This window comes from Pelophylax lessonae (genome assembly GCF_965119305.1).
Source record: "Pelophylax lessonae genome assembly, chromosome: 12".
Taxonomy (NCBI): domain Eukaryota; kingdom Metazoa; phylum Chordata; class Amphibia; order Anura; family Ranidae; genus Pelophylax; species Pelophylax lessonae.
The window spans coordinates 132,468,304-132,483,218 of record NC_138779.1 but is presented as its reverse complement, the minus strand read 5'-3'; the positions used below and the strand labels follow the sequence as shown (position 1 = coordinate 132,483,218).

The 14,915-nt window shown below is 41.2% G+C and overlaps 1 protein-coding gene across 1 annotated transcript in view; it reads right to left on the bottom strand.

The window, feature by feature from the left end:
- Positions 1 to 14,915, bottom strand: part of KMT2A (lysine methyltransferase 2A) — a 342,071-nt gene that overhangs the window by 151,706 nt on the left and 175,450 nt on the right. The window contains exons 14-16 of the mRNA XM_082273407.1: positions 6,683 to 6,796; positions 5,243 to 5,427; positions 1,453 to 1,626 (exon numbers count right to left, since the gene is read on the bottom strand). Of these exons, the coding sequence (XP_082129533.1) occupies positions 1,453 to 1,626; positions 5,243 to 5,427; positions 6,683 to 6,796 (473 nt within the window). The remainder of the gene's footprint in view (positions 1 to 1,452; positions 1,627 to 5,242; positions 5,428 to 6,682; positions 6,797 to 14,915) is intronic.

The following is a 14,915-nucleotide window of genomic DNA, read 5'->3' as shown; positions in this document are numbered from 1 at the left end:
CCACCGTCTGTCTGATCCATCTGGAAATGGTAGCAACAGACGCGGCCAACCTCTTGCAAGGTCCATCCGTAAGGACAAAAAGTGAGCCTGAGTTCCTAAATGGCTCGGTTGCCGCCAAGTACACCTTAATCGCCCGAAACACATCCAGGGGATGCAGCGCAATCTCCTTAGGATGCTTAGGCTTAGGACACAAGGAGGGCAACACAATGTCTTCATTCAGATGGAAACCAGAGAAAACATTAGGAAGGAATGACTGACAAGGGCGAAGTACCACTTTATCTCTGTGAACCACCAAATAAGGTGAACAAGACAAATCAGCCAAATCTCCGACACCCTGCGTGCAGAAGTAATTGCCACCAAGAAGGCTCCATCCTGGGACAATGTAAGCAGAGGAAACTCGAGAATATTTTCGAAAAAGGCAGTTTCTGAAGAACCGACAGTACCAAATTGAGATTCCATTGAGACAACGGAGACAGCACAGGTGGAGCCAAGTGGCAAATCCCCTGAACAAAGGTGCGAACCAAGGAATGCGTAGCAAAAAGGACCTGGCCCTTGATGGTACCCAAAGCCAGGCGCTGTTATCTTCGGAGGAACGCCAAATTTTGAGCCACTGAAAAAGAATGGGGAGAATCCCCCAGAGATTCATCCCACGCAATTTACGACTCCCACTCGCGATGGTATTTCTTCCTAAAGGCAGATTTTCTAGCTTTTAACATTGTGGGAATCACAGAGTCAGACAACCACCTATCTTTCAGCACCTGGCTTTCAACAGCCAAGTCGTTAAAGCTAGCAACTGTAATGCAGGATGGAAGATCGGCCCTTGGGCCAATAGGTCGTCTGTGAGAGGGAGTCACCAAGGAACATCTACGACCAGCCGAATTACATCCGCATACCAAGACCAGCGAGGCCAGACCACTAGGATGACCGGAATTCCTTCTGCCACAATCCTCCGCAGAAGTCTCGGCTGAAGTTTCAGAGGGGGAAAGGCGTATTATCAGACAGTACTGGCCCCAAGGAGCAACCAGTGCATCTGTGAAGTCAGCTAGAGGATCCCGAGACCTTGCCACCTTCCTGTTGAGGCGAGAGGCCAACAGGTCCACCTCGGGACTTCCCCACCAGAGGCACAGCTGATGAAACTCCTCCGGATGTAGTGACCATTCTCCGCAGGCTTCTGGAGCTGTGTCCGTCAATGAACAAAAGAGAAATCTTTTTTTCCCTCTCTATATGCAGAGGAATTTGCATGATCTCCCATATAATATTTCAGATAAAATGTCAACTTGACTAATCTTTGAATTTTTCTTGAACATATTTTTTTATTTACATATTAAAATCACCATAAAACGTTATTTTTAGGTGACGTTTTAAATCCCTTTTAGCAGTTTAATGGCATTTTAATTTATTAGGTTGAAAGGTTAGACTAACCTTATTATCATGGGACACACTGAAACTTACCACAGAAGTGTACCTGCCTTGGTCCATCTTCCTCTTCACTCCCTCCAGATCACAGGGCGGTTGGTCATCTTGCTTTCCAACTTGGATAAGAACAGGCGGATCAGGACCCTTGGGAGAGTTCCTTGAAGGCATATTTTCTTCTGTTTCCGGATTTAAGTCAGGTGGCTTTGCTGCCTACATTATTCATTTAAAAGACAACAGTTTTTCTTAAATCCAACCTTTAATTATACACAAACAAGTAGAATTTTCTTTAAAGTGTTTGTAAAGAAACATAACACAATTACTTGAACCCTTCTGTTTTAGCAAGCAAAAAAAAAGAAATACGAGAGCTCATCTGATTGTTCGGCATAGACTTCTCCAGCCCATTAAGCCATAGTTTTGGTAATACCAGAAGGCAGCTACATGCAGCTGTAAAGTAGGGGATATGCCAGTGCAATGGAAGTTCTTGGAAGAGTCTCCAAGCGCCAGTAACCAACTACACCACCAATGAGCCTTTGGCTTCGTAAGGTAAAATAAATCCTAACAATCGAAGAGATCTTCGAATCCACAAACAGAGGAGAAAAATTTAGAGAAGTATGGGATTGGAAAAAAAATATATAATCATACTTACCTAGATGGCTGTAGCACCGATCCCATCTTCAGCTGTCCCCCACCGCCTTTAAAACCAAAAAATGAGCCCTGTTAACCACTGGCTCTCTGGAGCACTGGGCTGTGTAGGGGGCGGGAGCGGCTGGCTGAAGCTCTCAGAGGCTTGCCAAGAGGCTGAGCCAGTTGCCGATCCAGGCTTCTGGGGGGATCCCAACTATATGGTAAGGATACTTTATAGAGCCCTAACTGGGTCTATGACGTTAGCTGTCAGTGAGCCCGCTGTCATATGAAAACAGGTTACAGGAGTGCAGAACTTTGATCCCCTTATTATCTGAATAATTTACCTGCGACAAATATGCAAAAAAATGAGGAAGGGGGCAAATACTTTTTCTTAGCACTGTAGGTTTGTTCCTTCACAGGGATGATCGGAATTATACAACTGGTTTTCTTTGTATTCACACAGTAATCTGCAGACCATTCCTGAGAAGAAAGTATGTGGTGAAAAATTCAGGACCTGCAGACTAATGAAAATAATAGTATGGTTTAAAAAAGGAGGTCCTGGTCAAATCCCTACCAAAAAACTTTAACTACTTTACCTGGAATGAGGAATAAGCAGCTGAAACTTAAAAAGACTATACAGTATCTAACAGAAGTGAGTACACCCCTCACATTTTGTAAATATTTTATTATATCTTTTCATGTGACAACACTGAAGAAATGACACTTTGCTACAATGTAAAGTAGAGAGTGTACAGCTTGTATAACAGTGTAAATTTAATGTCCCCTCAAAATAACTCAACACAGCCATTAATGTCTAAACCGATGGCAACAAAAGTGAGTACACCCCGAAGTGAACATGTCCAAATTGGGCCCAAGGTGTCAATATTTTGTGTGGCCACCATTATTTTCCAGCACTGCCTTAACCCTCTTGGGCATGGAATTCACCAGAGCTTCACAGATTGCCACTGGAGTCCTCTTCCACTCCTCCATGACAACATCACGGAGCTGGTGGATGTTAGAGACCTTGCGCTCCTCCACCTTACATTTGAGGATGCTCCACAGATGCTCAATAGGGTTCAGGTCCGGAGACATGCTTGGCCAGTCCATCACCTTTACCCCCAGCTTCTTTAGCAAGGCAGTGGTCATCTTGGATGTGTGTTTGGGGTCATTATGTTGGAATACTGCCCTGCGGCCCAGCCTCTGAAGGGAGGGGGATCATGCTCTGCTTCAGTATGTTACAGTACACGTTGGCATTCATGGATCCCTCAGTGAACTGTAGCTCCCCAGTGCTGGCCGCACTCATGCAGCCCCAGACCATGACACTCCCAGAACCATGTTTGACTGTAGGCAAGACACACTTGTCTTTGTACTCCTCACCTGGTTGCCGCCACACACGCTTGACACCATCTGACCCAATCTTGGTCTCATCAGATCACAGGACATGGTTCCAGTAATACATGTCCTTAGTCTGCTTGTCTTCAGCATACTGTTTGCGGGCTTTCTTGTGCATCATCTTTAAAAGAGGCCTCCAGCTGGGATGACAGCCATGCAGGCCAATTTGATGCAGTGTGCAGCATATGGTCTGAGCACTGACAGGCTGACCAACCCCCCGCCCCCACCCATTCAACATCTGCAGCAATGCTGGCAGCACTCATACGTCTATTGGCCAAAGACAACCTTTTAATATTAATGCTGAACACGTGCACTCAACGTCTTTGGTTGACCATGGCGATGCCTGTTTGGTGTGGAACCTGTCCTGTTAAACCCCTGTATGGTCTTGGCCACGTGCTGCAGCTCAGTTTTAGGGTCTTGGCAATCTTCTTATAGCCGAGGCCTTCTTTATGTACAGCAACAATACTTTTTTTTCAGATCCTCAGAGAGTTCTTTGCCATGAGGTGCCATCTTGATCTTCCAGTGACCAGTATGAGAGAGTGAGAGCGATAACATTCAATTTAACACACCCACTCCCCATTCACACCTGAGACCTAGTAACACGAACAAATCACATGACACCGGGGAGGGGAAATAGCTAATTGGGCCCAATTTGGATATGTTCAATTAGGGGTGTACTCACTTTTGTTGCCAGTGGTTTAGACAATAATGGCTGTCCGTGTGTTGAGTTATTTTGAGGGGACAGCACATTTACACTGTTATACAAGCTGTAAGCTCTGGGTGCAGACTGCTTTAATGGAAATATATAAGAACAAATAAGCCGATGATAGTAAGCAGACGTAGATGTAACATATGTGTCCACCGGGTGGTGCCATCCCTCTAATGGACATGCAGAGTGCGGTGTGCTGTGGAGCTGTGGATCCCAGGCGAGAAGGTGGCCGGCCTTAATCCCAGGGTGTCCGGATCGTCCAGCGGGAATGGACACTGCAGTGGAGGGAGGAAGAGTCACGCCCGTGACACAGCTGATGACTCGGCACGACACGTTGCCGAGCATGCGCCAAGTCCGCAGTGGACATGCGCGCTCTTTCCTCAGGAGCACCTGAGTCATCAGCATCATCAGCTTTTGTGAGTTGCTGCTATTTGTTCTTTTATATTTCCATTAAAGCAGTCTGCACCCAGAGCGCTTTTTCAGCTTTTCCTTTTACATGTTTATTCCAGAGTCTCCCCCTCATCACTGAGAAAAGCTGCCTAGTGCCATATTGTTTATGCTGTGCGGATGGACTCTTTAGCGCCTATATGTTTGCGTTTTTTACATTGCAGCAAAGTGTCATTTCTTCAGTGTTGTCACATGAAAAGATATAACAAAATATTTACAAAAATGTGAGGAGTGTACTTACTTTTGTGAGATACTGTACATTCTCCCTTTATCTAATTTTGAGGACAGCATAGAAGTCAGTGAAACTTTTGCATCATGTAATTTATGTTTTTTTTTCCTAATTCAGACCAGCTCAACTATGCCTTGCCAGGAGAATTCTGTGTATGTGGCAGAGTGTATGATTTATTTTAACGCAAACTTCCAGCCATTTATTTTTATTTAAGTATTTAAAAGCTTTTAAATGTATAAAAGTTAGAAAAGACACTTGTGCTTTTTTTTTTTTAACCAGAAAATTTTCCTCCGGTTCTAAATTCATTAGCAAGTTAGACTCAAGTCCAACCAACCAGCCTTACCCCTATCTAAGGAGAAAGCCAAAGGAAATGGGGGGGGGGGAATATATATATAAATATTTTTTTTTTATGCTTTAGGTCCCACCTGTCTGTAGCGCTGAAGATGACTTGCAGTTCGAGAATTCAGCAATGTATTTAAGACATATCTGAGGGAGGCCTGTAACTCGTTTGTCAGTGCTAGCCTCCATTCTGCAGGGTGGTGTTCAGTGCAGTTAACACACGTGTAGGCCACACTTTCTGGCAAGTTTGAAAGGATTTCATACATCTCATCTGAAGAAAAACAAAAATTTATACAAGTTGAGTAGAAGCATAAAAATGTTTCTAGAAAAAAAGATTGTAATTTAAAAATACTATCATATAGTTATAGTAAATGCTAGTTGCCAATTATGCATTTAGAATAGGGAGGTCATCATCTTAAACCTACTTCTAGAAAAAGAAAGTAAACTGTATGATTCTGCATGCCAAATGGATAGAATTAAATTAATTTAATGTGGGTTGTCTTGTCTCTTGTACATTGCAAGGAGCATAGAAGATGCTTTAGTAATTTGATTTCATTTGCAGTTCTGAAAACATAGGAAACCCTTTACCATTTAAAAATGTGAGTAATCAAATCACCATAACCCAATCGTGATGTCCTAAGCTCATTAAATTTAGTATAGAGGTTACATGATTAATTTCCCTGGATAAAATAAATAATTTTAAACGAATGGGTAAATACAGTGGGTAAATAAGTATTGAACATGCCACCATTTTTCTAGATCAATAGATTTCTAAAGGTGCTATTGACATGAATCTTTCACCACCTCAGTAACAACCCATGCAACCCACACATACGAAGAAACCAAAACAAATGCGATCAGAAATTAGGTTATCTGTCACGAAATGGAATGGCACAGGTAAAAAGTATTTAACACATGAAGAAAAGGAGGTGCAAAAAAGGCATGGAAAGCCAAGAAATCTAAACCAGCTGAAATCAGTAAATAGAAAGCAATCCTGCCCCTCGTCAGTGCAATTTAATATCAGCCTGTTCAGTCTCAACTGATGGCCTATAAAAAGGTGGCCTATAAAACATAGTTGTTTTGTTTTCTTTGTATGTATGGATTGCATGGGTTATTACATACATGTGGTAAACATTTCACTTATAAAATATATTTACCTAGAAATATATTTACCTAGAAAAATGGTGACGTGTTCAATATATATTTTACCCACTGTATATATTGGCAGTATATATATGCCTAAAAAGGAGATTATATAGCCATATTTCCAAAGAAGGGAAGTGTTGTTTCAGTTTATTATATATGATCTTCTTTATGCATATTTCATATCAAAATATGGCTGGTGATTTAGTGTAATTTATTTTGAATGGCATATCAATGCACCTCTAACATACCAGACATGTATTTGTTCATGCCCCCTGACCCCATGACCAACAATGTCACAGTGGTTTTATTTATTTTTTTTTAAATTATTGCTTAAAGGGGCTACAAACGAAATGGATAGTTGTGTGACATGCGATAAATACCTGTCAGATTTTCACATTTGGAATGTACCCAGCGATCGCACTTTCCACACTGCATCATTTTACTCTCATAATCATCATCATCATAGCACTTGTTACACAGAGGACAGAAGTTGCCTAAAGTAAAACAAACTAAAAATGTTAAAGTGGCAACTCATATCACAAAAACACAAAATATTCTGGAATATATAAACTTACAAGTGCATTAATAAAAAAAAAAAAGTGTAAGCTAGAATTATGTATGTACATGGGGAAGCAATAGTTGCTTATTTTAGATACAGGCTGTTCGCTACTTGGTAGTGCAGCCTACTAATTGAGTATTGCTAATTCTTCAGTCAGTTTAAAAGACAGTATTGTCCTGGTATAAAAAGGAACGCTATAGGTATTTTTTTATAAATAATATCGCAGGGATTTGGCGCCAAAAAAAAAAAAAATTGCGCTGACGGGGGGATTTTTGCGAGGGATTGTGGAGGAATGTAGCGTGGAATTTGTGGTAGGAGTATGAATTTTGGAGGGGAGGATTTGGGCTAGCAGCAGTAATTTTGTGTGGGGGAGGGATAAATGTATGCTAGCAGGGGAAATTTACAACCTACAAACCACTGAACTTTTCCATCCGAGTCCTATCAACTGATGACATCATTGGTTGCCAAGGACATGTCGGGCGCTCACACACCAGGGGGATTTGGGATGAGAGGATTTACAACCTACAGACCACTGAACTTTTCCGTCCGAGTCCTATCAACTGTTGACATCATTGGTTGCCAAGGACATGTCGGGCACTCACACAGCAGGGGGATTTGGGATGAGAGGATTTACAACCTACAGACCACTGAACTTTTCCGTCCGAGTCCTATCAACTGATGACATCATTGGTTGCCAAGGACATGTCGGGCGCTCACACAGCAGGGGGATTTTGGATGAGAGGATTTACAACCTACAGACCACTGAACTACCCTGTCCGCCTCCTACCAACTGATGACATCGCCAGTTGCTAAGGACCCGTCGAATGCCCACACAGCTTCCTGGGTTGCCAGCTGGAGGACAGAGGGAGGAGGAGAGAGCCAGAGAGAAGGTGGGGTTCCACTTACTGTCCCAGCAGCAGAAATTGTGGGTAGGAGGCAGTAATCAAAATCTAGACAAGTCATGTGCGACAGTGTTCCTGTGTCTTTTCCTGTATACAGACAGGAGGAGGGGAGGGATTTGGGCTAGGAGGGGGATTTCTGTGAGGGACGGGGATTGAGGAGGAGGTGTTGGAGGAAATTGTGCTAGGAGGGTAATCCAGAGATGTCAGGAGTAAACTGAAGCGATTCGCTCATATGACAACCAAACACACTGCACACAAATCAGTTGTGGGACACTGATAATTGTGGTAACTCCCCAGAACCAACACTTTTGGATGTTTTTAAAAGTGGTGTAAACATGCAACACTTCTTTAACTGCAATGAACTAGGAAGGTCTCAGGGAACACAGGGCTACTATATACCACAGTAAACAAAAAGTGTCAGAGCGCACAATCGCCTTGAAGTGACGGGTTAATACATGAAGGTCACTGGCCTTAAAGCATACAATAATCGCCTGGAAGATAGCAAGAACAGATGGTCATGCAGTAAATCGAGCAGTAATAGCAACGCTTGTTGCTCAAAAAGGAACAAGAGCTTTTTCTGAGCAACAGCGTCATGCGTTGTCGCGAATGACGTGTGGTAAATTGCGCTGTAATCGCAACCAAATCGCAGCACGATTGGGGTGCAATTAGGAGGAATGGCACTGCAATCACGTTGCGTAGTCATCTGAACTCCCTGGTCAGAATCCCCCCCGCGTGTGTGAATGCAGCCCAAGGGAAACAGAAATGAATGGTGCTAAAATATCATTCGTCCCTGACTTTTCTGTTGAGGCTTTAGAGGCAAAGAGCTAAATATGTGGCAGTTAGGAGGAGACTCCCCCAGCCTGCAGATTACATATGCCATGCTATACCCAAAAAAACTGCAAGTTACTACTGGAGTTGATACCCATTTCTTTAACAATCCTGGCGTGGCTGCCAAGTTGTTGGACAACAAGCAACATCTCAGAGCTCAGCACAGTAAATCGCAATAATCTCTCCTGATGGGTCAAGTGACCGTCTTCAATTTTTGATACCCTTAATATTGATCTCTAAAGGCAGCTAAGCTTTCCGAGTTGGCTACTTTATTTTGACTTACACTGTCTTGGATGGGCTCTGACTTGTGTGAGCTATCAATCAATCCTATGCATAGACAGCTCTTACTACGGTCGGGTATGCCTAGCATATGCTATGTCACCTACCTTAGTATTCTATGCCTCCCTAGTGGTCTGTATGCAGGAAACGCATCTGACTATAGATACAACTGACCTAAACAAATGTAGACATTTCCCTACACAATTTCACTCAGTATGCTCGACATATGCTTGAGAGGTCAACATATTAATCTCCTCTAAGGCCAAGGTGGATCCTGCAGACAGGTTTTCTCAGATATGTACGTGACAATATTATTTATGTACTTGCAAATGTTTACTTTCCACCCCTGTATAAACATGAGGTCTTATGTGAACTTTCAGTTTTATGCAAATGATCCTGAGGTCCCACTTCTGGCACTAATGTCCTGAATCAAACTATGAAAAAGAATCTGGGGCAAGCAGACATCACAGTACATAATAAAACATCCTTTGCCTCCTGCGGGAAGTGGGACCTTAGATATAGATTACGGAGGCTGCAGCATCCAAATGAGGCAATATTCTTGTTGTTATACTACATATGTGTCACTATCCCAGATAGACTTGGTCTTCCGCCCTGAGTCTATGTATATAAAATGGATTCAATATATACAGCTAGAAGATTATTTGACCACTCCCCTCTATCGATTAAACTGGCTACTGGTTGTACTTCTAACTGCCCTATGTGGAAAGTAAACCCAATATGAAAGCGAAAAGCACTTGCACCAATCTTTATAATTGATGAAATAGTGGATTGCTGCTGTGATTAACCCCTAGGGGTGAAGACTGGAAATTTTTTGTAATATTGAATATTAGGTCAACAGCGCATATCCTGTAGCAGGGTGGTATGGGGAAAAATTGCTGTGTGAGATGGTATGTGGATAAGTGATACCAGGTATGTTGGTATTGGCACCAACAAGTCTACCTATGACTTAGGGGTTGCTACTGCAAACAGCCCTGAGGGCGTTCGTATATTACTAGGTAGTGTAATGAATGTTATCTACAGCGCATACCTGAATATAGGGGGTATGTGATACCACCTATATACTATTCCCATGTGCTTAATAAAACCATAAAACCACAAAAAATAAATTGTGCATATACTGTGCTAAATTTGACTTAGCAGTCATAGACAAAAGTAGTGCACACACTAGTCCCGTGTGCTTGATTAACCAAAAAAAAATAAAATAAATATATATATATATATATATATATATATATATATATATATATATATATATATAAAGTGCATAGGCTGTGCTTATTTTGGTTTTACAAACAAAATCATATATACACTTATGGATAAATATCATATAACAGTGATAACCTAACAGTTCATTAAAAAGTCCAAAAAAAAAAAGAAAAGTGCTTAGTGCATAAAGATAGTGTCCATATACTCCAAAAGTAAATAGTAATTCCAAGTGACTGTTCTAACTTCAGTGTTGGTGTTTTTCAAATCAACAGTGCAATAGTGGTGTCACCCTCCGTGCTCCTGTATACATGGGGTAGGCAATGCAAACTCACCAGATGTTGTTGACCCCCAATGTCTTACGGCAAGTGGGTCAAATGAGCTTGTATGGTGAGTGTCCAGCGGGGTCCCAGCCACCCGGGCTCGGATGGTCCTGGATCCTATTGGTTGGTGTATTGAGAAAAAAGTATCGCACTCCTCATGGTGTAGTATAAAAATCCATGTTTATTTTTTAAAAGAACAAAAAAGTGCAATAGTGCTTAAAAATATTTATATAAAACGTTGGTGGTACAGTGTTAAAATAAAAGTGGAATACTGCAAAAAGTCTGAGTATTGGAAGCCTTGCGGGACGCCGGTGAGGGTTCGCCCGCTCTCTACATGGAGCTTTTGGGTGTAACTCGGCTTGCGTTTAAAAGTGAAAACGAGGCTACGTGCGGTTCAACTTGACGTGTTTCGTCATCAATGCGTGACGTCTTCCAAAGACGGCACGCATTGATATCGAAACGCGTCAAGTTGAACCGCACGTAGCCTCATTTTCACTGTGGTACGTGGAACGTAAGCCGAGTTACACCCGGAAGCTCAGTGTAGAGAGTGGGCGAACCCTCACCGGCGTCCCGCAAGGCTTCCAATACTCTGACTTTTTGCAGTATTCCACTGTTATTTTAACACTGTACCACCGTTTTAAATAAATATTTTTAAGCACTATTTTGTTCTTTAAAAAAATAAACATGGATTTTTATACTACACCATGAGGAGTGCGATACTTTTGTCTCAATACACCAACCAATAGGATCCAGGACCATCCGAGCCCGGACGGCTGGGACCCCGCTGGACACTCACCATACAAGCTCATTTGACCCACTTGCCGTAAGACATTGGGGGTCAACAACATCTGGTGAGTTTGCATTGCCTACCCCATGTATACAGGAGCACGGAGGGTGACACCACTATTGCACTGTTGATTTGAAAAACATCAACACTGAAGTTAGAACAGTCACTTGGAATTACTATTTACTTTTGGAGTATATGGACACTATCTTTATGCACTAAGCACTTTTCTTTTGTTTTTTTGGGCTTTTAATGAACTTTTAGGTTATCACTGTTATATGATATTTATCCATAAGTGTATATATGATTTTGTTTGTAAAACCAAAATAAGCACAACCTATGCACTTATATATATATATATTTTTTTGGTTAATCAAGCACACGGGACTAGTGTGTGCACTACTTTTGTCTATGACTGCAAAGTCAAATTTAGCACAGTATATGCACAATTTATTTTTTGTGGTTTATTAAGCACATGGGAATAGTATATAGGTGGTATCACATACCCCCTATATTCAGGTATGCGCTGTAGATAACATTCATTACACTACCTAGTACTATACAAACACCGTCAGGGCTGTTTGCAGTAGTAAACCCAATATGGTTGAAAATAATCCCTTCCACAGATTGAATTGACTCAGAGTTGCAGGAGTATGGAAAAATGTTTAACAATTGTATAGAAATAGGACTGTTACTAAGGCGGAAAAACAAAGGTCCCTCACACTAAACAAATATTAGAAAGCGGAGGAAGGTACAGGGCACCTTCTTGCAGTTATAGTCAAAGCTCAGAGGTCTCCATCATTTGGAGCAATTACCACTATGGAAGGTCAGGTTTTACATAACTCTTTGGATACAGCAGATACTTTATTTAACTTCTGTATGACACAAAAGGTATGCTGCTGACCACTTTCTTGGTCATCAATAACTCCCTAGTCACAGAGGCCAATAGAACTTTTTTTAACTCTCCGTTCCAAGTAGCATTATCTAGTGCTCCCAATAATAAAGCAACAGGGGTGGATGGCCTCCCCCCGAGGTGTATAAGAAATGTAGAAATTTTGCCAAGTTCCTAGAGATGTTAAACAGCGTTTGAGGTGGGATCGCTTCCTCAGTCCTTGACTTAGGCAAAAATATAAGTCCTCCTAAAACCGGGCAAAAACGCCTTGCTTCCATGTTCCTATCGCCCAATCTCCTTGTTAAAAACCAAAGTAAAATTATTGGTGTAGGTGTTGGCAAATAGGTTTGCTAAGTTCATCCAGAAGTTGGTGCATCCTAATCAGTCAGAATGAATGGCCCTGCCTTTGCGAAGTCCTGAACGTGTTTGGCCTAATAGTTCCTTTAGACCACGATAGTCCAAACGAATGCTCTCCTTCACAAACTGCTGCATAGACTCTAAGCACTGTACACAGTGCTGAGTTCTGACTGTGAGAACGATACTTTCTGTCTTCCAACTAGAACAAAACAGAGCCAGTCTGAGGGGCACTCAGCCATTTATTCATTGGCAGCTTTGTATTCTGTGAGCTTTCACAGAATATGGTATTTGGAAAGCCTGTGATAAAATCAAAGATCTATAGTACCAACATCCCTTTGAAATCAAAATACAGAGGGGAATTATACCCAGGACCAACCTCCCGGTACGGTCAATGGGGATTGGGATAGGGGATGGACTAGGGTGGGGACTTTCTCGGTACTGTATTCAAAAAATAATCAAGGATAAAATGCAAGTTTTTATTTGAATATAAAATTTAAAAACAATAAAGACATATAATGCATATAGGTACTGTATAAGAGCTTATTTGAACAATTGTATGAGCACAAATGCAGTTTTGTTAATCCAAAGGCAGATTTTCAAACTTCCGAGTCTGTGTACCTCGACATGTTTCGTGGCGAACCACTTCTTCAGGAGAGTATTTTTACACACTATGCTCTTTCTAACAATGATAAACAATCAATTAATACAATATACAAAATAGCATAGTGAATATACATAATAGATGCAGAAGTATGGGAGGACTGTCTCACCTAAGGTTCAAGGTGCTGTGTGCACACAGGTCTGTGATCCATTTGAGCCTTGAACCTTAGGTGAGACAGTCCTCCCATACTTCTGCATCTATTATGTATATGCACTATGCTATTTTGTATATTGTATTATATTGTACTAATTGATGGTTTTTCATTGTTAGAAAGAGCATAGTGTGTAACAATACTCTCCTGAAGAAGTGGTTCGCCATGAAACATGTCGAGGTACACACACCTGTAAGTTTGAAAATCCGCCTTTGGATTAACAAAACTGCATTTGTGCTCATACAATTGTTCAAATAAGCTCTTATACAGTACCTATATGCATTGCATGTTTTTATTGTTTTTAAATTTTATATTCAAATAAAAACTTGCATTTTATCCTTGATTATTTCTTGAATACAGTACCGAGAAAGTCCCCACCCTAGTCCATCCCCTTCCCCAATCCCCATTGACTGTACCGGGAGGTTGGTCCTGGGTATAATTCCCCTCTGTATTTTGCTTTCACAGAATATAAAGCTGCCTATGAATGTTCAGACTGACTCCTGAGTGATTGCAGCGGCCTGGGGTTAGGTGATTGCTATGCAATCACATGATTCCAATGTAAACTTAACTGTTATGACTGGGTTTCATTTATAACAGCTGTGCTGTTATTGTGCACAGCATTGTGATGCTGAGATTGGCCCACAGCTAATCACAGGGCCCTGTACCAAGTGATTGGCTACAGCTAATCACAGAACACTAGTAATCACCGCTATGATTGAAAACCATTCTTGACAGTTCAAAACATTGTTGTTACATAGGTAATTAGTGTACCAGCAAAGTGTAAAATAGAAACAAAACAAATCACTGATCACCCTCCCCAGAGTAGTACAGTGTCACTATGGTGACACTGAACTACTCTGATAAAAATATCATACTGTTACCAGTCTGTACCCTGATCATCACCACACCAGTCGCATTATGGTATTAAACTATTGGGATCATTTATTTTATATACACGTCTGGTGGATATACAGAGGAGAAAAAAAAAGGAGAGAACTATTGTCTCATGGAAAGGAGCCCATGGGAATGGAAAGGAGTCTATAGGAATGAACAGGCACTGGTATCAAGCTTTACATTCCAATCTTTTATTAGAGAGGTCTGTTTATGTGGCAAGTGTGTATGGAGGGAGGCAAAGGCACTGAGCACTCTTTTTGGATTGATTTGAAAATTTATTCACACACAGAATCACAGAGGATTGGTTTTGTGGACTTTCTATACCACTATATAAATTTGATGAACTGGTGCAATATTTCATGAATAGTTCTTTTGTTTCACGTGGGGTTAGGATATATTGTCTTTTAACACTATGTTTTATCCACTGTTGACTTTTATGTTCAATCTGTATTTATTAAAAGTTATTGCACATACAAACAGTACAAAATAGAACATATCCATTTAAAAGCATTGATTACATGAGGTTTGTAACGTCCTATCTGGACAACATTATGTATCTAAATCAAGGAAAGCGAACACAAGGGTTAGTTTTATTTATAGAATCGTATCCTTTTACATTTAGTGTTGCATTGTGAATTTAGGTTTTCTGGATTCGTGATTTTTTGGATTTGAGGGGTAATAGATGTAGCAACTGTGTGATATTAACACTTTAAGTTACAATGTATTTTTCATTATGGGGTATACACCTTGAGCGAAGGA